Source organism: Podarcis liolepis (assembly GCF_965112155.1).
Source record: "Podarcis liolepis genome assembly, chromosome: 2".
Classification (NCBI taxonomy): domain Eukaryota; kingdom Metazoa; phylum Chordata; class Lepidosauria; order Squamata; family Lacertidae; genus Podarcis; species Podarcis liolepis.
Window position 1 is genome coordinate 7,105,654 of NC_139555.1, and position 24,098 is coordinate 7,129,751.

At 46.4% G+C, this 24,098-nt stretch overlaps 1 protein-coding gene across 1 annotated transcript in view; it reads right to left on the bottom strand.

The window, feature by feature from the left end:
• Window positions 1-3,118: 3,118 nt before the first annotated feature.
• The window catches only part of FAIM2 (Fas apoptotic inhibitory molecule 2), a 38,398-nt gene continuing 17,418 nt past the window's right edge, over window positions 3,119-24,098 (bottom strand). The window contains exons 6-12 of the mRNA XM_083485401.1: window positions 22,050-22,100; window positions 20,630-20,669; window positions 18,998-19,035; window positions 17,080-17,167; window positions 15,521-15,616; window positions 11,232-11,285; window positions 3,119-5,710 (exon numbers count right to left, since the gene is read on the bottom strand). Coding sequence (XP_083341527.1) covers window positions 5,561-5,710; window positions 11,232-11,285; window positions 15,521-15,616; window positions 17,080-17,167; window positions 18,998-19,035; window positions 20,630-20,669; window positions 22,050-22,100 — 517 coding nt within the window. The 3' untranslated portion in view covers window positions 3,119-5,560. The remainder of the gene's footprint in view (window positions 5,711-11,231; window positions 11,286-15,520; window positions 15,617-17,079; window positions 17,168-18,997; window positions 19,036-20,629; window positions 20,670-22,049; window positions 22,101-24,098) is intronic.

Below are 24,098 nucleotides of genomic sequence, written 5' to 3' on the forward strand. Positions count from 1 at the left end.
CTTGGGCCAGTCACACTTCTTTGAAGTCTCTCAGCCCCACTCACCTCACAGAGTGTTTGTTGTGGGGGAGGAAGGGAAAGGAGATTGTTAGCCGCTTTGAGAATCCTTAAAGGAAGTGAAAGGCGGGATATCAAATCCAAACTCCTCCTCCTCCTCCTCCTCCTCCTCCTCCTCCTCCTCCTCCTCTTCTTCTTCTTCTTCTTCTTCTTCTTCTTCTTCTTGAAGCTAGCTGCAAATTTTAGCATAGATACTTGGTGGGAGGGGGTCTGTTCTCCTTCACTCCCCTCTCCCAGTTGTCCTCAGTGTCCAGGACCTGCCCCCGTGATATCACCAGCCCCCTCATGCCTCAGATCTGGGCCCTGAAATCTCAGAGACTGGGATGTTCCTGACCTGGTAACTCTAGCTCCTTCATGTGGAACTAGCATTCCCTTCTGTTACTATTTCAGTGTGTCCCTGTGAGGTTCCTCCTGCTCACTAAACATCCTTTGATTCTGACAGTTGTCCCATCTCATGCAAGGACACTCTCTCAGTTTATGGCTGCACAGATATGCAACCCTCCTGCTTGCTGTGGACTGCAAAGGCCTAAGCATTCACCAGTGGTATAAATAAAAACCGTCTGCTGCACAGGGATGGGAAACTTGCAGTCATCCAGATGCTGTTGGAAAGGGGTAGCCAATGTAGTGCTCTCCATGTATTGTTGAACTACAACCCCCATCAGTCCCAGCCAGCATGACCAATGGTCAGGATGATGGGATTTGGAGTCTCAACATCTGAAAGGTTTCGGATATCTTCTTTTGCAGGTACTGCTGGTCTTGTGGCCTCCTCTCACCACATCCACTTTCAACACCACCCATTAAGTAGGTTTATGCCATTCATTGGACCCCCCAGGGAACTCGACAAACCTTGGAACTGGGTATGGAGAGTGCAGCTGAATGGGACACAGCTGTGGGAAGCCTGAGGAAGTACTTTGGGCCTGCCCATAACAAGCAAAGCTAAAGTGAGAGACTAGGGTGGTGTCTGCTGTTTCCAGGAACTCTTGTTGTTGTGAGACTTTTGTGCATGAACTGAAAGTTTGTAGGGACCCTGCATGAGAACCTGGGGGCTGAGGGGGAGGGTGTAGGTCAGAAGGAGAATGAATTGATATTAGTACCTTTGCATTAATGTAACATTTTTACATGTAACGGTGTATTTTTGTAATATCTTGTTTATGTTGTTTGTTGTTGCTTCTGTCTTTTGTACACCACTTAGAGATTTTTTAAAATACATTAAGCAGTATAGAAATTAAATAAACAATCAAATAATCAATTCTTTCAGTGAGCATACGCTGTGGTCACACTACATGAAAAAGCCAATTTCCCAACATTCCCTCCCTCTATAGTGTGGCCAATAAACATTACTCAGAATGGACTTGTGCGGATGAAGTGGGTGGAATGATGCAGGAAGGAACGATCTCAGTTCTCAGGAGCAGGGAGCTCCTTGGTGGTGCAAGGGATGGGCTTCATATCAGAAGCAGCTCACCAGGAAGGGCGGATTTGCTATGCTAGTTTTCTGGCAGGTGGGCCACTGTTTTTTAGGGGGAGAAAGGGGAGAAGTGGCAAAGAGGCAAGGATATCGACACAGTGAAAATGCATCCCCTGCCTCTTTCTAAAGTCTTTGCAGAAATGTTTGGCTTCTGGATCTGGGGTGGGACCAGCTTTTGAAAAAGCAACTTGCCTGGCTGCCATCTGCAACAGTTGACTTAGACAGGCGTCCCACCACCACCACAGCAACATGTCCAACTTGATGGCCCATTTATTTGCTTAATCGATACATTAAAGACATTTATTGTGTCCCCACCTCTCACAGTTGCTAGATATGTGACAACGAAAAATATGGTGGCATTTCCTATCCGTCCAGGTCCATTTGCTTTCACCAGGGGTATCCCTCCATCTTCTATCTGTCCCCTCTTACAGAAGGTCTGTTTTCCTCTTCTACATTACAGCCTGGGTACAAAACCAGAAAGTTCACTGCATAAATCAGGCACCAGGGAGAGCAAAACTCTTCTGATAGAAGAAGCAGGCAGGCAGGGAGGCAGGTGTTTTGTGCAGGACACTGCTACTCCACATGTGCACAGTAACTTTCCTCTCACTCGCTCAGGGGCACCACCAGCTTGTAAACTGAATCTGTGTGCAATGACTGTGCAAACATCTGAGTGCTAAGAGGGGAGGACAGCAGCAAGAGGAGGAAGAGGAGGATAACATACAGAGCAAAGGGCTTGGCACCGGCCTGCTCAGATCCCCTCCCCTTTCTCCACTGGTCAGAAATGCCACAGGCGACGGAGTGACGCAGACTCCTCAGCATTCCCAGGCAGGTTTCAGATAAGCCGCCCCTATCGGGTGGAAGGATCATCTTTTAAATAAGAGTTAGAGGCTGTTGCAGCCTGGGGGCCACCATTAGAAAATAACTGGTTGGTTTCCACATGGGGACCATTAATACCACACGTGCAATGATGGAAAGATACTCGGGTATGCTCTGGAGTTCATGTAAGCTGCAGCCTGAGGAGGTAGTGGGCATGGGGCAGGAGACAATCTGTCTGCCCTTTCCAGGCCGAGATCACGCTCTGAGGAAATGTGATCGCTGGTCAACAAATAAAAGCTTCTCAAAAACACCCTGACCCCAGTCTGTCAAGAAACTGCCATCCAGCCTGCAGGCTCTTTGGACAACACTGACAAATGACTGTGAGACTCAGGAGACAACAGACTTGGCCCAGTCCAAGGAGTGGGTGCCAGTTGCTGACCTCAAATCCAGTTCCTCTGCCCTCTCCTGGTTAAGCACTGAAGTGCCCCACTTCAGGAACCTAGAGAGATTTCCAGTGGAGAAAGCAGATTGCCCTGCAATGCTTCCCCTGTCAGCGTGGAAAGAAGCTTCCCATGGAAACCGTGAAGACAAGAGATTTTCCTTGGTCTCAGAATCAGCCTTTAAGCCAAACAGGCCTGAGTGGGCTGGAGCCCCTTCATTATATGTCCACGTAATCCAAGAATCGGATGGACTAAAGCAATAGAGTCCATTTAAGGGTGGTGGTGATCTATCTACACCTCTGGCTGTGCCTTTGCTGTAACAGAACAAAATCACCCTGGGACAGAATACACTTGTTTTAATAACTGAATCATCTGATGACATAGAATGCTGTTACGCTGTAAATCTAAGCAGGTCTCAGCTTGTTGGTTGGCTGGATGGTAGACTGGCTGGGAGCTGCATGTACGGTGCTCTGAGCTTCTAGGAATCGAAATAAGGATAACAGCACCACAAAGCAATAAAGAGATAAACACACAAAGCATCATATGACATAGCATCACTATCTACAGATCCAGTCTGGGGTGGTGGACAGAGTGTGGGACCATGAAGACCTGGGTTTCGGTTCTTTATCAGCTGTGAAACTCCCTGGGTGACCCTGAGTAAATTATTGTCATCTCAGTCCTACCAAACCTTCCCCAACGTGGTGCCCTGCAGATGTTTTGACCACTACTCCCGCCAGCCCCAGACAGCACATCCAATCTAGATGACTGGGGCTGACAGGCGTATTAGAGGCTGCCAGGTTTCAGAAGATCACTCTAATATATCCCATGTGGGAACAGCCTCACAAAGAGTTCATCTTGACACACACACATGCACCACTGAGTTCAGGGAAGGAAGGGTATCAATGTCGTGAATGCACAAATAATAATGTAAAAGTTCACTCGATCACACAGGTGAACAGAGTGCAAATACCTACATCATGGTTGTGCCAGCAGTTTTATATAAATGCAAAGAATGCAGGGCACACTCTGAATTACACAGGGTGATTGTATGTTATCATCTGATGCAGAAATACACCATTCGTTAGGCAGTGGTTAGATATGACCTCATTGCCTTAACATACACACACAATCTGGTCAATTTGGGATTTTAGAATTTATTCACGTTCTTTGTCCAGTGGTGCTGAAGCTTTTTCATTCTTGAACCCTTTACCCCAACCTCAGCACTCTTCTTATGACCCATCCACTTCTGGCAGCAGAGGGATGACCTCAAACTCCAGTCAGGAATTTAGGCTTAATTTAGGCAGCTATTCTATCCAAGATGGTGAAGGGATCTAGCTAAGAGGCTGGAATGTCTTCACTTGCAAGGATCTATCTATATACGAGATTTAGAGGAGACACAAGGTCTCCATTCATGCACCCAATATTTCTAAACAGATGCAGTGTCATAATGCAAAAGGTGATCTGAATACAAATGAGAATGGTAGGCTCCTGTCTAGATTTCTGGAATCTCCTACACATGGATTTCTCAGTGCTGGGGTGTGTTTCCCTCCATCTTTCTGTCTGTAACAATTGGCAAAGAAATGCTAGGCTATTAGAAATGCCGTGGCCATCCTCTCTAAATCTGAAAAGACTTGCTAAGCTAGACATATGAAAGCAGAAAGCATTCTTCTGTCACTCCCTCCTTCTCTCTGCCTCATCTCCTTTCAAGCCCTGATCCACTCATGGGAAGAAGTCTTAATGTCATCCACATCCCAAGAAAGGGATGGAGAGACAGGTGAAGTCATTGGTGCATGGGAGCGCAGCATGAAAGTGGCGGCAAAAGGTATTATCCCAGATCTAAGGACATGCTTGCTCTTGTTAGTGGCTGGGACTAGAAATGCCATCACTGACTGAGGAGGAACACAGTGACCATTTATTCTGGATGTTTGCCCTCCACTGCTCCTCTTGCTATGCTGGAAATAGTGCTGAAACAAAAAAAACCAAGAAAATGGGCAAAAGAACGGAAATTGAACCCTGCAACTTCAAATCAGCAAATTAAAACTCAAAGCCAGGCAGAACAGGCTCAGAGTCTGGAACCACCCCCACCCCCCAAAACATCCTAGTGATCATGAGGGCATGTGAAGAAGTTCTACCAATGAAGCTAAGCGAGATTAGACCTTGTAAGCTGCTCTGAGCTCTTCGGAGGAAAAGCATCTAGTGGCTAGAAAGCAAATGAACAGATTGGCCCTAGATGTGTGCCAGGACTTGAATTTGAGGCTTGCACAGCAATTGTCATGAAGAACACCAATAAATAAATAAATAAATAAATAAATAAATAAATCAGCCATTCTGCAGATTTTCACAAACATTTGTGACCACCTTGATTAAGATCGTTTCTGAATTCCCAACTGCTTTGCTTCAGCAATTGAAACCACACACATAAAAAAATGGTCCCCCTCCCCTTCACTCTAGTGCCCATTCTAGTCTTGCAACTCCAGGTTCAATTTACAGCTTGAAGGCAGTCGCCAGAGCAAGTACATTTACACCCCAGTTTGCTTTTTGAGTCACAAAAGTTTTAACAGCATCTATATGTATATATGTACAGCCTGCAGGAGCTCAACGAGGCCGGTGGGTGGACAGGGGCCCATCTGATGGAATGGAGCTTGCTAAAGGGCTAGAGAGGTTGGATAACTTTTTCCTCTCTCCTTTCTTTCTTCTTGTGTCATCCGATGTATATTCCTTTCTCTTTTTTAATAATAATAATAATAATAAATCAGACACAAGCCCTAGCAGCTTTGCCAAGCTCACTCTCGGCTAGACCCAAAGATCTGCAGGAAAAAGGAGAATATGTAGATGATGTCTAGGTAGATGTTGAGAGCCCCAAAGATGTATTCCTCTGGACTCATAGCGTAGCGTCGGTTTCCCATCAGGAGCTGTGTGTCAAAGGCCAGGAACTGAGAAGAGAAAACAAAACACAGGCCAAGGTCAGTGCTGCCATTTTATACATGTCTGCTCAGCGCTGAGTCCCCCTAAGTTCAGTGAGACTTGCTCCAGGGGAAGCGAGTATAGGATTGCAGTATAGGATTGCTAAGTGTGCCGGTAACCTCTCTGGAGAAATCTGTCAAATCAGTTTCGCTTGTTTTCTCTGCTACAATTCCAATTTGCCACATTTCCACGTCTGTTTACATTTAAATGAAAAAAGTCCTGAGCATTTTAGTGTGCCCACATTTTCCCCTTAATGCACATTTATTTATTATTTTTGTATGTAACTTTTGCCCATTAAACATATTTGGGCAAGCAATTTCCCCTAAGATAAAGCATTTGGGAGGAATGGAGGGCTAAAAATATAACGACGACTCCTACTACTAATACACAAACTTTTATGTGCCTATTCTCCTGATGTACACAATTCTGGGTTGGAGAATGACAGCATTTGAAGGCTGGTGGTGTTTTGGTTTGTATATTGATTTGGAAAGGGCAAATGAGTTGGCCCAGATGAAGATGGGCACTGAACTGAGTTTCATCCCATCCTTTCTGACCTTCAGAGCTTATGGTGATAACAGTATTGGCATGATACTTTAGCCACCTCCCTTGCTGCTGGTAGGTCAAGTCCACACCCATACCCAGCCTCAACCTCCTTCGCTCTGCTCCTCACCCGGAAAGCTCAGGCAGCTCCCATGGCTTGGATTAAGAGGGAGGCTCCTCGCTGGGTGGGTGCCAGCCTGACTTGCCAGCCTGAACCAGTGTAATCAAGATCTCGCTGCCCAGACGCAACACCTCACTCTCCTCCCTTGTACAAAGGGGAAAAGAGATCCATAAACAGAACTTCGATGCATTTCCACTATACCCATGTCCCTGTGGCTCTCTGAGCGAATGGAAACAGGAGAAAAGAATTAAAAGGCTCACAATGGGCTACAGAATCCAGTAGATTTTCCCTGCATCCCACTATCTGCTTAAACAACCACCACCACGACCTACCAACGCATAGCTGTCAACCGTCCCTTACTTGGCGGGAAAGTCCCTTATCCCAGCGCCGTGTCCCGCTGCTGTCCCTTATTGATGATGTCCCTTAAATTTCCCGGGTTTCAAAGGAAGCAGCTCCTCTCCCTCCCTCCCTCCCTGCTGGCCAGGGAGGAGGGAGGCTCCAACTGTGTTGCTTGGCTGCGTTGCTCACCCAATAAGGAGTCTAAGAACGACTGGGGGGTGGAGCTTGCATGCCTTGTGCCAATCGAATCGGCTGCTTTGCCTTGGGACTTGCCTTTGCTCAGCGCTTCCCGGCGGAGAGGTGACAGTGGTTTTCCTTGCTGCATCCCCTTTGCCGGGTTGCTGAGCTGTGAGAACCACCGCTTGAGGCTTTGTTTGGCTGATGGCTGGGCTTTCTGCTTTTGGCTCAGAGGGGCTCAGAAGTTGAACATACCTGTGCCCGGAAAATCCCTTATTTTGGCTGCTGATCCCTTATTTTCGAGGCTGCTGGTCCCTTATTTTCAAATCTGTATGTTGACAGCTATGTACCAACGTGGCCTACTGCATTCTTCCCAAAGGAGGAACACAAGGAACATCACGCAACCTTCCCCTATGCTACATGTTTGGTTTTTAATTCAAGGGTGGGGACAAATTTTACATTTGTTCCCCTGCCCGCTTTTGCTTCTGGCTTTTCCCACCTGTGGCCCCTGGAAAAGGGTGCTCAGAAAGGAATGTGACCTTCAGCCCGAAATGTCTACTCTAATGTAAACAGCGCTTTGCGTCCCGCTTTTTCTTGCGTCATAGAGCCCGGTTAAAATGCTTGCCGAGGACTGCAGTTCAGATTTGTGGTTTAGTTTCATGATAAATTGTGGGTTATCAAAGATCCAAAGGGCAGTTGTTAGAAAGCTCCAAGAGAACAACCCTCTTTTGTTGGGAACCGGAACCTCCAGGCAGGTTTGTTCCACTAAGGTTAACATGGTTACAGAAATACTGGCAGGATTACCTGGTTGACCGAGGGCACTGGGCCATTCCCTTAGACTGGCCTATATCTTAACCTATATTCCCTACCAGTGGGCAAATACAATATTTTTTGCTCTATAAGACTCACTTTTTCCCTCCTAAAAAGTAAGGGGAAATGTGTGTGCGTCTTATGGAGCGAATGCAGGCTGCACAGCTATCCCAGAAGCCAGAACAGCAAGAGGGATTGCTGCTTTCACTGCGCAGCGATCCCTCTTGCTGTTCTGGCTTCTGAGATTCAGAATATTTTTTTTCTTGTTTTCCTCCTCCAAAAACTAGGTGTGTCTTGTGGTCTGGTGCATCTTATAGAGCAAAAAAATACAGTACCTAAGTACAGGCTTCAGATATCCCAAAGTTAGACAGTGTAAATGGCAAACTTCTTCAGAGGTTGGTGTTTGAAGGAACATGTTGGCATCCCTGAAAGCACACCTTTTTAGTTAAAAGCAGGATGGGACAACATTCAGCACTGCATTAGAAATAGGCATATTTGGGGCGATATTCTCTTTGATGTTGGAAAGGTAACATGTTGGCTGAATAAAAATGGTTTGGGGGAAGGCCTGATCTGGATCTGGCCTGCAGGTTCAGCCACACAGAGTGACATCCAAAACCTACTTTTCCATGTTCAGGGAATAAGCCTTTCCGAGATGTCAATGATAGGGAGGTTTAAGGAGTGTACAGGGACCTTCTTCCTATATACTGAATTGTTGTATGTACTGAGCTAAGCACCGGCTGAACTCTGCCTGCAGTTTGAGAAGGTGGCACACAGTTTCATTGATGGGACACATTTCTAACATAGAATCATAGAATCATAGAGTTGGAAGAGACCACAAGGGCCATCGAGTCCAACCCCCTGCCAAGCAGGAAACACCATCAGAGCACTCCTGACATATGGTTGTCAAGCCTCTGCTTAAAGACCTCCAAAGAAAGAGACTCCACCACACTCCTTGGCAGCAAATTCCACTGTCAAACAGCTCTTACTGTCAGGAAGTTCTTCCTAATGTTTAGGTGGAATCTTCTTTCTTGTAGTTTGGATCCATTGCTCTGTGTCCGCTTCTCTGGAGCAGCAGAAAACAACCTTTCTCCCTCCTCTATGTGACATCCTTTTATATATTTGAACATGGCTATCATATCACCCCTTAACCTCCTCTTCTCCAGGCTAAACATGCCCAGCTCCCTTAGCCGTTCCTCATAAGGCATCGTTTCCAGGCCTTTGACCATTTTGGTTGCCCTCCTCTGGACACGTTCCAGTTTGTCAGCGTCCTTCTTGAATTGTGGTGCCCAGAACTGGACACAGTACTCCAGGTGAGGTCTGACCAGAGCAGAATACAGTGGCACTATTACTTCCCTTGATCTAGATGCTATACTCCTATTGATGCAGCCCAGAACATGGGAAGAGACATGCAGCAATGTTCTGAGGATATACGCTAAGGCTTCATGCTGCAGCTCAAGCAAGAAGAACCACATGATTAGTTTTAACACACAGGTACATGCAGTTGCACCATTCAGTCTACCAAAGTTTAAACGTGCTGACCTTTAAGGCCCTAAACAACCTCAACCCAGTATACCTGAAGGAGGGTCTCCACCCCCATCGTTCGGCCCAGACACTGAGATCCAGCGCCGAGGACCTTCTGGCGGTTCCCTCACTGCGAGAAGTGAAATTACAGGGAACCAGGCAGAGGGCCTTCTTGGTAGTGGTACCCGCCCTGTGGAACGCCCTCCCATCAGATGTCAAAGAGATAAACAACTATATGACATTCAGAAGACATCTGAAGGCAGCCCTGTTTAGGGAAGTTTTTAACGACTGATGTTTTAATGTATTTTTAATCTTTTGTTGGAAGCCGCCCAGAGTGGCTGGGGAAACCCAGCCAGATGGGTGGGGTAGAAATAATATATTATTATTATTATTATTATTATTATTATTATTATTATTATTATCATTATTATTATTACCTTGCTGTGAGATACATATGTCTGCGGCAAAGAAGGGAGGCAAGATGAGGAGTTGCTGGTGACGGTGGCAGAGGTAAGCAGCCATGCTGTGCTACAGCTCTGGTAGTGGGGAGGGTCCGAATGGTGGTGGGCTTGACAGGATCAGTGATGAGCCTTTCCAAGCCCCTGTGCCCTCAATAGGTGCCCAGCCTTGCCAACCTCAGGTGCAGGCACTGGTGCCCTTGTGCACCAGACCAAATGTCCCTACTTGCTAGAATCTCTTTGAGTTTCCCCTCACTGATGGATGGCTGTCGCCTCTTACCAGCTTCCACCATATAGTTAGAGCCTGGCTACATTCACAGATGTAGTATAAAATGAATACATTCTCATGCACACGCATATATATATAGCACAGGCGTCAGACTCTGAGACTCCTGCAGCTCCCTGGGAGACTGGCGGAAAAGGCTGCAGGGAATGCTATGCAAGCCCAAGGGGATGTAGGCCGAGCCCATTGCTTATCTCTGCTTCTTAACTTATATAGTGGCCAATTGCCCCCCTCAAGCCCTGAGGACAATTAGCTGTGAAAAGGGAGAGAGCAAAGATAGCAAGAGATAAACAACACTCTCAGCTGATGCAATCCTTTTTTAAAAAAAAAAAAAAAGTATATTCAGGGAAAAGGTGCAAAAAAAATTGTGTATAATAATGAAAGTACCGAAGATTGGAAACATGAGGACCTCAGAAAAAGCAAAATTGACAGATTTATCTGTCCCTATCTTTCCACTCCCACACTCTGATGGTGAGGCAGCAATAGCAAGGGCGGCATAAACACGATTAGGTTTAAAGCACATATACAGCACCTGGCACCCCTCCCGGGAACTGTAGTTTGTTAAGGGGGTTAGAGATTGCGGTTCTTTGGGAGTAAATTTCAGTTCCCATGATTCTTTGGAGGAAAATCATCTGCATTAAATCTATGCTGTGTCCACAGCCAAGGTCTCCAAGGGGATAGCTTGGTTTTCCCATTCTGAACTGAGACAAGTGGGTGTCTTGCCCATCATAACTGAATAACCGAATCCCGAACAGTGTAGACTTGAACACATGGGTTGCAGATTGGATTGTATAAAGCACAGATTCGTGAAATACAAGGAGAGACTCAGCTTTGTGTATTTGAAAGAGTGGGGTTGGGGGAGCCTCCTTCTCCCACAAAATCAAAGGAAGCAAAGGCTTAAAATGGACCTGGGCTGCTGGTGGTTCTGTATAAAACAATAAGAGTCTTTAGGAGACCAAAAAATAAATAAATGGCACAATGCCTTTTGGTTGATGACATCCTTCTTCTAGGACGCAGCAAGAGAAACTGAATATATTGGACCTTTAATTGTTTTACATGGACCCAATTGGTGGTGGTGGTTTTGAAAGATGCACTTTCTCCCCAGTGTCATTCCCCCACATCTTTTGCATCCTCTGCGTGGCTACAAGTGAAAACCACAGCTGATATTTTAACCTCTGTGAATTCTCACTTCTGGTTGCAGTGAGTCGAGGAAAGAATTGTCTTGAGCTCAGCTTACTTACCATAGTAAATACAATTGCACCCAGCACAGCATAAATGGCCTGGAGCCACGGCACCTACATGGAAAGAAGCAAGAGAGATTGGTCAGCCTCATAGGACAGAAGGATGTAAACAATGCAATCCATGTGGGAGGATGAATGGCTGGATGTTTGTTCATAGTAAGATGCTCTACTGGGTTCCATTTCCAGCCTTTCCTGAAGCTGCCAGGTATTGAAACCTGAGAACTGTTAGAATTCCTGCTCCGCGATTGCAGTCATGGGATTGTTGTCTTTCACATGACGGTGTATGTTTTGACTCCACAGAGTGGGAAGTGACGGAGACAGGATGTTTGTGTTACAGTGTTCCGTGAAGTGGGACTATTGTCCTTTGTTTTTCCTCTTTGCTGTCTGATGCTAGAGAGGGAGGGAGCCATGTTGCAGTGCTCTGTGTGTGTTTATATGTAAATAAAGTAGATTAGCCAAAATGCTGAGTTGGTGAGGTCTGTTAAGCGAACTGTGAAGACTCTGCAGATCCCAAAGTGTGCTGATGTCTGTTGGCATCGCTCGCTGTGATGTTCGGGCTGAAGAAAGCTTTTGAAGCTCCCGAACGATCGACCAGGAGGGAGAGAACATGCAAGTCGGGCATGGGTCTCTGCCAGGGTCCTACTCGAGTGTAGGATAAGCTCCTGCCTTGTAATGACTGAAACCATCAGTTTTGATTGCACTGGCTGGCAGCAGCTCTATTGGGTTCCATTTCCATCCTTCCCTGGAGGCACCAGGTCTTGAACCAGAGATCTTCTACATGGGCATCAGATGTTCTAACCACTGAGCTATGGCCCCTCTCTTAGTAGAGGCTCAAGGTACAGGTTGGCTCAAAGTAAAATAGTAACAATAATAATAGACACCTCCAGAAAGAAGATGGAAAAGGAACCAACAAGGTGTAAGGAAGAGAAATTACTTTTGCATTGTTCTCATTTCATTAAACAGGCTCCCAAGCACAGGCTGAGAACCAAACATCACTTGATAATGATTTGAAGGGTGTTGGATGATAACTGGAAGCTGAATAAAGCTCTCTTTTTTGGCAGAGACTCCTGTTGTGTGTCAGCAACAGAATCGTAGCCATGTCTACTCTGAAGTAAGTCCTACTGAATCCAATGGGACTTAGTCCCAAGAAAGGAGGGTTAGGACTGCAGTGTGTGTGTGTGTGTGTGTGTGTGTGTGTGTGTGAGAGAGAGAGAGAGAGAGAGAGAGAGAGAGACAGAAAAACAGACAGAAACGGTTAACTTGAACTACATAGAAGCATTATTCTCTACTCCCTGTTAATATTTAAGATAAATGTATGACAGGAATGTGTTATACATTTCCTACCCAGCTTGATAATATCTTGGGTTGTATTCAATGTAGCGCTAAGGAGAATGTTCTGTCAATATGAGGATTTCTCCTTGCACAAAACAGAACATTCCCTCCATTCCACCCCACCTCAAAAACAAAAACAAACCTGTTCTGGGGTTTTCCCTAATCCTCTGGAGCAGATTTGGGTAGGGTTGCCAAACGTCTGGATTTTCCCTGGAGTCCAACAGCAAAATTAGTCTCCAGGGAAAATTTCAAAAAAATCAGCAAAATATCCAGGTTTTAGCCAACAGAACCAGGAAGTGTGTGTTTGAGTAGTAACAACGACCACCCCACCCCCACCCCCCAAAAAAGATTTCTACTTTTTGAAATATAGCAACCATAGATTTGGGGATGGTGTAAGGCACATGCAGGGGGAAAAGAGGTGGGGAAATTCCATTGTACTAGTGTCAATCCTTGTACAAGCACAGCTATTTAGTTGAATAAAGGTAAAGGACCCCTGGACGGTTAAGTCCAGTCAAAGGCGACTATGGGGTTGTGGTGCTCCTCTCACTTTCAGGCCAAGGGAGCCAGCGTTCGTCCACAGACAGCCTTCCGGGTCATGTGGCCAACATAACTAACCGCTTCTGGTGCAATGGAACACAGTGATGGAAACCAGAGCGCATGGAAACGCTGTTTACCTTCCTGCCGCAGTGGTACCTATTTATCTACTTGCACTGGTGTGCTTTTGAACTGCTAGGTGGGCAGGAGCTGGGACAGAGCAATGGGAGCTCACCCCATCACTGGGATTTGAACCTCCAAACTTTGAATTTGCAAGCCCAAGAGGCTCAATGGTTTACACCACAGTGCCACACGCTGAATATCACCTGGTGAAGATGATGGAAGCACGTATTCACCTGGGTCAGGTTTTAGATAACCACCCACCACTATGCCAAATTAAAATAGCAACATGGACCTGTTTGGTGTTTGCCATCGAGAAGTACATAGTGTCACATAGAACCTGCTTCAGGGATGAGAAATCTGGGGCTCTCTAATGCAAAGCACAACATTCTCACACGCGTTGACGTTCGGCTTATTCAGGCCTGAATCATGGAAGGGTGTGAATCAAAGGACGGATTGTTCTTTTAAGGCAAGATAATCAGGTACTCAGTATGGTTCCAGCCACTTGAGGTCATGGAAAGCCCAGCCCACCCTGGAAATCAAGCAAACAAGCCAAATCCGCAGTGATTAATGGGGGCTTCAAAACCCAGGCTAACACTCCTTCTTTTGTCAATATCTAGCAGGCTCTCGTGATAACTGCAGAACGAAAACTCCCTGATGGAGAATGATTGAGAGATTCTGGCATCTTTGCCCTCTTTCCCATTTCTCCTCCTCCCTGTCATAATCAGTCTTTGCTTCATGAGCAACTGCTGGTCAGGAACAGTAAACACAAGCCGGTGCCAAACCTTGCAGTTGTGTGTGTGTCGGGGGGGGGGGGATGGAAATGGAGACCACAGCGCCACAATAGAAATGGAGATAAGGGTTAGGAAATTAGCAGGAGGGAACGTGTTTGTTTGGAAAAGAAGGGTGAGGGCAAAAATGAAGACTTCTGAGCCAGTCTAGCTTAGTGGTCTTGCAGGTGGGATTCCATAGGCTGCAAAAGGAAAGGGGAATGGCCAGAGCCACCTCAGACACAATTTTGCCTAAGAATAGAGATGGATAAATCTGTCGATTTTTGTTTTTCTTAGTTTCTCATTTTCCCAGTCTTAAGTTCAGCTATTCAATGTTTGCATCAGGTTCTAAGGTCTTTTTTAAAAAAATTGTCTGCATGGAAATTCATATGCATTCTTATACACAATTTTGCCTAATATAATGCACCTTCGTGCAGTATTTTCTCATACGGCCCATGTTATCTTGGGGAGGCGGGGAATACCATTTGGTTTTTCCACCTCAGGTGCAGATGGAGGAGAAATTCTTTTTGGTTTGCATTTTAAAGCAAACCTACCTAATTTGCACTTCCCCAAATTCAAAACTGACACCTCTTTGAATCTGGAACCCCAAAAATGTGTCCATTAGTGTGCATAAAACACACTAAGTACTGAAAACAACATGTTAAAAATGCACTAAAGTAGAGACAATGGCTAGGAAAAACATGTGAATGAGGCAAAACTGCATACAAAAATGTGCATGCTAGGAAACGTTTAGGCTAGAATGCCAATGAATTTCCACGATTTCTTCTTCTTTTTCATTGCACACTGATTCAGAAATGTGGAGAAGTGAACACTGGAAAAATGAGAAGCAGAGAGAAACCAAAATGGACAGATTCACCTATCCCTTTTCACTTTCTTGAAACAGGCCCAAGCAACTTTCTCCTGTTTTTGCTTTGTAGTTTAGGTTCTGACGAAGAGTTTGGATTTGCTTTATTACTACCTGAAGGAGTCTCAAAGCCGCTAACATTCTCCTTTCCCTTCCTCCCCCACAACAAACACTCTGTGAGGTGAGTGGGGCTGAGAGACTTCAAAGAAGTGTGACTAGCCCAAGATCACCCAGCAGCTGCATGTGGAGGAGCGGAGATGCGAACCCGGTTCCCCAGATTACGAATCTACCACTCTTAACCACTACACCACACTGGCTCTGAAGGTTGAGCAGCAGAGAACTGGTAGCAAGCAAAGGGTTGACTTAAAAGCCCATTTGACTCCTGTCCCAATGCTGTGATTCCATGTAGATTAAGCTTTAAACCAGGGGTAACCAACATGGGTGTTCACCAAAAGATATTGGGCTATAATTTCCATCAGTCCCAGCTAGCATGGCCAGTGGTAAGGGTTGATGGGAGTTCTAGTACAGCAACATCTGGGTGGGTACCGTGTTGACTACTCCTGCTTTCAGCAATTTTGAGTGCTCTGGCCCTGAACCTCACTGTCCCAGTGAAATGACACATTCCCATGTGGGTATATTTTTGCTGGTAGAAGCAAGATGAGACTTACATATTTGAAAGGAAGCAGAATGGCCAGGATGATCCCACTAAAAAACAGCACCATCAGCATCACGAACAGCACGCCCTGGCAGGAGGTGAAATCATACTGTGGGAGGAAAGAAAAAGGTCAGCACTATATCTGTGTACCCTGAATGAGTATATTCAATGGCACCCAACCAATGGCACGAGGTACTCACATAACCAAACACATACAGCCTTTGCCAGGCAATTGCTACTGAATCTTGTACCCAGATGAACGCTCATCCTTCTCAAGTTATATCTCATGCCTTGAGATCCCTTCACTTACACTGTCTTAGACTCAGACAAGCTCTCCATCACATCTAGCTTTTTGACTATATGAGCCACAATATCCACCTTGGCACGTGTTGGGGAGATTTCAAGAGATTTCAGGAAGCCTCGTCCCAATACAATCCAAACTCAGACCCTTCCAAATTAGAACATAATGTATCTCATATTGGTGTTTGCCCCGGTCACTTCAGTTTATAGAAAATTCAGAGTTTCAATGGGCCGTTCGTGTTTTATGGAGATTGATTGATTGATTGATTTAAGTTGCATACTGCCCTATACTCATAGATGTCAGGGCGCTTCACAACATAAAATTCTGTTCTTCAACCATCAAGATTCCCAGAATGACTTGCAGATTACGGAAGAAAAAAGGCAACCCTCAGTAATGTCTAAAAAGGCTTAACGCAAAAGAAAAATGGATTGAAAGGAAGGAACAAATAAGCAAACTCGGAGGCTGAAGGTGCCCCCATACCACCCTTTTTAAACATTTCATTTTGCTGCATCTTGCTGGTGGTGGCCCTCTCCTCAGTAGAAATGGCAATGGTGCTCCTTCCAGTGTCAGGGAACTGACATCGGAGCTAGAGGCGGAGGGAAGGCTCTCAAATGATGCTGGAGAAGGGCCCAGCAGGGAGAGAGGCAGCTCCGCAGATGGGGAAGCAAATCAGCGCAACACCATTGATATAGAGGGGCTGATGGGGGAATCGGCGAGAGGGCTCCAGGACTCTTCACCGGACACCAGCGGGGAGAGCACGGGTCCTCCGCTACCCACGCCCACCCTGCGCAGAAGACTTCCGCGCAGAGAGAGTAGGAGGAGACTGGGTGTCAAACAACTTTTATGTTGGAAAAGATTTAAGAAACGCCCACTGGCAGATTCTGCTAGCGACTGAGGCAGCCACGAAGTGAAGGGCTGCCCAGACTGAAAGGTTTAGCAAGGCAACAAAGCCTGGAGAGGCGGCAACTTACGCACAAGCAACCCATACACATTACACAGTGACAGGTGGCTGCCATTTTTTATATCCAGATGTCTCCTTGAACAATACTATGTTAACATGTGGTGTTATTCTAGGAATACATCTGAGGTGGGGAATGAAAGCTACCTGCTCCTGGCTCTGGACTTACTAATTGTAACTGTAGCTTATTTTTGCCGTGTTTTGCCCCCACCCACCTGAAAATTGCCAGAATGACCCTCCCAACTTCTCCTTCACCTGTAAAGGGAGTGACAAAATTTAGGATGCCCAACCCTACTAAGACACATTCACTCACCTTGGTTTGGAAGCTGAATAAGGTGACAGAGAGGCATACCAGAGCTGTTATCCCCAGGCACAGAAGGACTGACTTGGTGTTGTAGTAGCTGCAAAATGAAAAATGGAATGGAATGGTTTTAGAGATCCAAACTAAGAGATCCGCCTTCGGAAAGGACATGTGCTATAGTTCTCAGAAGCCTGGGACACATTTGGTTTAGAAACTAACTCGAAACTTTGGATTCTGATAAAGTCATTAAGTAGGAAGAGGGAATCCAACTTGTATATGTTGCTCAGGAGCACAAGGAACAGATGTTGTCAAAATATCTGAATTCTCCACATTCTGAGGAATAGGGCCTCATAATGATGTTAGAATTCCTGCTCCATGATTGCAGTCATGGGGTTTTTGTCTATCACATGTTGGTGTGTGTTTTGACTCCACAGAGTGGAAAGTGACGGAGACAAAATGTTTGTGTTACTGTGTTCTGTGAAGTGGGACTATTGTCCTTTGTTTTTTCTCTTTGCTGTCTGATGCTAGAGAGAGAGGGAGCCATGTTGCAGTGCTCCGTGTGTGTTTATATGTAAATAAAGTAAGGTAAAGGTAAAGGTACCCCTGCCCGTATGGGCCAGTCTTGACAGACTCTAGGGTTGTGCGCTCATCTCACTCTAGAGGCCGGGAGCCAGCGCTGTCCGCAGACAGTAGATTAGCCAAAATGCTGAGTTGCTGAGGTCTGTTACGCAAGCTGTTGGCATCGGTCGCTGTGTTGTTCGGGCTGAAGAAAGCTTTTGAAGCTCCCGAACGATCGACCAGGAGAGAGAGAACATGCCAGTTGGGCATGTTTTGCTGCCAGGGTCCTACTTGAGTGTAGGATGAGCTCCTGACAACCTTTACATATGCAATTATGAGGCTACCTTATACCTAGTCAGACAATTGGTCCATCTAAACCTGCCTTGTACATGCCAGCCAGTGGTGCTTATTCAAGGACTTGGGTCTTCCCCAGATCTGGCACCCAAGCTTTTCTAACTGGAGAGGCCAAGAAGGGATCCTAGCATCCCTCTGCATGCAAAGGCAAGTGCTATGTCACTGAGCCACAGCTGCTGACCTCAGAGGAATCTTATTGGACAGGGACTCTGAGAACCACATGCTGGGAATAACATAACAGGGATGCCCAACATCAACTTCCCACCTGCCTTGTGAACTTTCCAAAGACACAGATATAAATGAGAATAAAGTTGGTCATGGCTGGACAAATGGAGCTGAGCTAAGTGAATCTTTAGCCTGCACCCAGCAAAGCAATTGCTTCCCCATCTTCAGATGTGGTGATAAAAACTAGGAAGAATGCACCCATTGAAATCTAATCCTAAACACGACTACTCAGAAGAAGAAAGTCCTATTTAATTCAGTGCTTACTCCCAGGTAATTGGGGTTAGGACTGCAGCCTTAATCAAGAACAGCCCAAATTGGCATACTATGTTTTTGTTTTGTATTTGCAACAGCAGAATATCTTGCTGCATTGTGTTGATTGCTCTACTAGATACTGTGACCAACTAATGCCTTTGTTTTGTCCTTCCAGTACCACTGACAGGCCATCAGACAAAAATAAAACAATGAAAATTCATGATGTACCTCTGCATGAGATTGTTACAGCATGGTGGTGGGGAATGACAAATGTACATGACTTGGGCCACAAGTAGGGATGGAGGGGGGAAATGATTCAGTTCATGCTTGAAGCTGAATCTATCAAATTTGCACTTTCCAAAACAATATGAGAACCTCAAGCAGCAAAATGGATCATGCCACCCTTGGGATAGAGAGGGGTGTGTGTAAATAAGCATGCTCTGACTTTCTAATGAAACATCGGAGGGTGAGGCCAAAGAATGAAATCTCACACATAGAAGAAATATGGCAAGTATGCAGTCTCTTCTTGTGACCAACCTACCTGGAGAGCATCCCAGTCAGATAGGCCATGGAAAGAGTCTGTGGAAGGAAAGACACTTGGTTAACTTCAGAAGCTGGAGCTGAGTGTTAGGGAAAGAGGCACAACCAGATGTCACCAGAAGCTCATGCTCTTTGTCCTTTCTGAGGACAAACTCAAAGAATTTGTGAGCCACCAAGCAATAATAGTGCATAAAGGATGGATTTACACTAGGTAGTTTCTTCCTCTGTGGTGTCATAAACAGGCCAAAAGCCAAAGAGAACTATTCATTTAATAGTTGCATTTCAGGGGGAATTTCAGAAGGTGCAATTTTTTCCTCACCCCTGCATGGCAAGCTGTGCTGCCAAAATCCTTCAATCTAGTCAACTCTTGAAGGTGCAGGACCCCCAGCCTTTTTTGCTGCTGGGCACTCTAACTGAGGCACTGTTTTACCCAAAAAATTACAGTACCCTTTGTCTACACCAGGGTTGTCATCCTGGTCCCTACTGCCCACTAGTGGGCATTTCAGGATTCTAGGTGGGGAGTAAGGGGTTCTACGGCACAAGCTGAATCCTCCTTCCATCAATCACTGGTGGGCGGTAAGGAAATTTTACCATCAAGAAAGATGCATTAGTGGGCGGTAGGTATAAAAAGGTTGACTACCCCTGGTCTACGCCTTTCTGATTTGGGGGCTTCCTGCTGTTGTTGGACTCCAGCTCCCAGCAGCCCAGAAAGCATGGTTAGTGGTCAGGGATGATGGGATTTGTGCTTAATCAACCAAAGATATTGCTGGACTACAGCTCCCATCATTCCTGACCATTGGTGGGGGCTGATGGGAGTTGCGAGTTCAAAGCATTTGGAGGGTTCCATGTTGGCGAAAGCTGCTTCATAGAGTCAATGGTTTCAGACTTTGGCTTTCAGCCACTGGAAATGGACAGAACGTGACGTGAGAACATAGGAAGAGTCTTGCAGGATCAGGCCAATGGCCCATTTGATGCAGCATCATCTTGTTCTCACAGTGGCCAGCCATATGCCTGTGGAAAACCTTCAAGGAGGAATCAAGCACAAGAACATTTCCCCTCCATTGGGTTTCCAGCAACTGGCAATCAGAGGCATAATATGGAGGCAGATCACAGCCATCATGGCTAATAGCCATTGATAGCCTTATCCTGAATTTGTCCAATTTGTCCAATCCTCTTTAGGGAAGACATGAACTGCAGCAGAAGGGAAGCAGCTCTGCTGGGTGGGAAGGAAAACTGTGGCCCCACAGCGCAGCCTGGCTCTCCCCTTGAGATCTTGGAGCTGCTGCCAGCCAGAGCGCGCAAGGTGGCGGGCAACAGGTCCGAGCAGAGGTGGCCATTTCAGATGCTCTGAAGGCTTTCAGGGTGCTGCTGTGGGCAGGAGGGCATGCCAGGATATGGGAGAAAGCAGGAGGGCAGTGGAATGGGGGGGGGGACCCAGAAAGTAATTTAGGTTGGTGTCTATAACTGCCTCCAGTGGGAGTGTGTTCCATAGTTTAACTATGAGTTGCATCAATAAACACTTTCCTTTTCTGCCCTTATTCTTCCTTCGGCTTCCTGTTGAATATGCGGTCCGATGCTCCTGTAAAATCCCCATTAGCTTAGCACAAATCACAGCCCCAGGTAGACTACTTACAAAGATGCTCAGCAGGATCAGGTTCCATGGGAAGTACCTCCTGTGAGTTCAGTGAAAGGGAGCCAAGAAAACACTGTCGTTACTCAAAGAGCATAACCACTAGAAGGAAAATTGCACAATAGCATCTTGCATAATCAGATAATTAAAGCAGGGCGGATAGAGCAGCAGGGCAATAACATGTGTACAGTTCTACTGGGTAACTATCACTCAAGAGATGCTCTGGAGCACAAAAGCTTCTCTTGCTGATTCAACTTAACTAAGAGTTTGCCACCTTTTCAGATGTGCCTTTTCAACAGTGGCTTGCGAGGTGTGGTTTATATCAAGCAAGCATTTCTTGGCATGGAAATGAACAATGTCACTCCTTTGCTGCTGCGAGTATTTTTATATACCCCTGACAGTTAAGTCCAGTCGCAGACGACTCTGGGGTTGTGGCACTCATCTTACTTTACTGGCCGAGGGAGCCAGCGTACAGCTTCCTGGTTATGTGGCCAGCATGACCAAGCCGCTTCTGGCAAACCAGAGCAGCGCATGGAAATGCCACTGGAGCAGTACCTATTCATCTACTTGCACTTTGACGTGCTTTCGAACTGCTAGGTAGGCAGGAGCAGGGACCGAACAATGGAAGCTCACCACGTCGTGGGGATTTGAACCACCAACCTTCTGATTGGCAAGCCCTAGCCTCTGTGGTTTAGACCACAGTGCCACCCGCGTCCCTTGTGGGTATAGTATCTGCTAAAAGGGCAAAGCAGCTAGGATCTGGATGGAAATTGGGATTTGGAGGGACTAATACCCAAGGACATCAATATACTGAAAAACACTGGCATGTTCAGTGGGGGAAATCAGATCTTCCTCCCTTCCTCTTCTTTCCAGTGCATAACTATAGCAGAGCATTTTCCTCACTGTGGCATGCCTCATTCAGAAAAGAAGGTCTGTTCTCCCTGTGCAATGCAAAACCAGAACCCAGGCCAGTGATGCCTAGTTCACTACATGCACCACAAGGCAAACTGATGAGCCATTATCTCAAACTTACATCAGCACCACCCACCCCTGCCAGGGGAGAAGGGATGAGTGAAGATCAGAGGGACATCAGAGGGACAGCTAGAAGACCAGCTAATAATAATAATAAAACTATTGTTGTTGTTGTTATTATTATTAGTAGTAATACCCCGCCAATCTGGCTGGTTTCCCTAGCCACTCTGGGTGGCTTCCAATGAAATATTAAAATACAGTGGTCTGTTAAACATTAAAAGCTTCCCTAAACAGGGCTGCCTTCAGATGTCTTCTAAAGGCTTGTACTGATATGAGGATATCCAAATTTCCAAGGTGACACAGATCTCTCCCACAAACAAGACAGAAAAGGAGATACACAGAGAACCCAAATCCCCTTTCTCTATCAAATGCACTAAAAGTAGGGTTTTACCTGGGTCCAGAGCAGCAAGCCAGGATCAGGTAGGTAATAAAGAAGACGGCACTGCAATGAGAGGGGTGGGGAGGGAGGGAGAGAGAGAGAGAGAGAGAGAGAGAGAGAGAGATATGAGCCAAGTGGGGTGGGATTGCAGATTCCCATTCAAGGCATCTGGTTGGCCACTGTGGACAAGATGGACCACTGGCCTGATCCAGCAGGCTCTTCTTATGTTAGCGTTCCTGGTCTTACCTGGAGATACCAGGGTATTGAACTTGGGACCATTTGTTCTACCACTGAGCTATGGCCCTTCTTGATGTTTGGTCAATGCAAGGATGGGGAACCCTTGCAGATGTTGGACTACAGCTGCCTCCCACCCCCAACCATTGGGCCATGCTTCTTGAGGTTGATGGGAGTTGCAGTCCAACAACATCTGGAGAAGCACAGGCTCCCCATCTGTGGTCTAATAGGGAGAAAGAAGAGGATCTATGACTTACTTGGCCCTTTAGCTCAAGCCTCTCAAGTTCCACCTTGAACCCCAGCCTACATCCCAGTGGGCTAAGGGCTACAAGAGAAACAGAAAACACCCTTCTTAATGGGATGGGGGGCGGAATGGTCCACACAATCAACCAGTTCAACCTGGTGGAGAATTATTAGTGACTCCAGACAACTGAGTTAATAGGGAACAGGAGGTCAACCTTCAGAGAGTCTGTGCAAGAGGAAAACTTCTCGAAGTATTTTTCCACTAAGTGAAGGGCTATAGAGTGTAACCCTAAACCGTTTGCCGTACTGTCACCTTCTGCCTGGTGGGGAGATGGCTTGTGACTGAGAAGACAGGTTCCACTTAACATTTGCAACAGTGAGGCTGAGGCATGTGGTCAGGCTGGGAAATAAAAACAGCCATGGAGTGGGGGTGGAAGTACTTGCAGTTGCCATGCCCCCACCTCTTAAATCTGGTTCTTTTTAAATGAAAACGTATTTTATTTATTTTGCAATCCTAAGCAGATTTGCGTAGCAACAACAACAACAAATAAAACTCCCTCCAACCCTCCACTCCCAGAGGGCAGATTTGCACCTAGGTAAGATATGGCTTCGGTCCAGCTCTAGATTTTTACAAGCATCAATAAAGTAATGGATTGAAAGTGTCGCTCCACAGTGTTCCGTGTGTTCTTGGTGGGCGAAAGCCGTGCTCAATGGACTGTGTGTATTGAATAAAACCAAACCTTGTTGCATAGAAGGGGGGGGGGGTACTCCTCTTTCCTGTATGATGCTCATGTTCTAAGGTGGTAAACCCTAAATTTTACTTCTGAGCTACACGGCCCTCCCCCCAGAGTTTTTCTTCAGTGCTTTCCAACTACCCATCCTTGGTTACACCTTGCCTGTTGCTTCTCTAGTGCTGTGTCAAGAAAAGCCAGGCTGGCATTAACTGTGCACACCTGCACAGTGGCGAAGCTACATCCCAGAAGGTGTGGCGCATGTCCCGGGGGCGTGGTGAGCATCCCAGGGGGTGTGGCATGTGTTGGGGGTGTATGTGGCAAGCACCAAGTGTCCTGGGGTGCTTGGCAAGCACCACGGCTGCGATGGCACCCCCCTGGATGACACCCAGGGCAGACCGCTGCCCCCGCTGCCCCCACCTTCGTCTGCCAGTGCACCTACACCATCTCCCTTGTAGCACTGAACCTTCATTTCTGTGCTATTTTGCATTGTTTGCTGATCATGGAGAGGGGGAAGGGAATGATGAACCCCTCTGCCTTCTGAGGTTTTAATAAACCATTGTTTATTGTAGGTCCAAACCAGCAGGTCAGGGGTCTGCTTGTAGGTCCGCTGTCTCCCAATTCTTTCCTTCCAGGGACTCAGTCGTAGACTCAGTCTCCCTGTACTCTTTCCCACTGCACACTAAGGGGGTTCCTTCCTCCTCATCTCCAGTGCTCAACTAAAATGGGATGAGGCTTAATGAAAGCTGCACCCCTGACTCTGCCCACTTTTGGCCAAAAGGGGCTGAAAGTGTTTGCCCATTTCTTTTTCCTCTTTATTTTATTTCCCCAAAGATCTCCTAAAACATTCCCA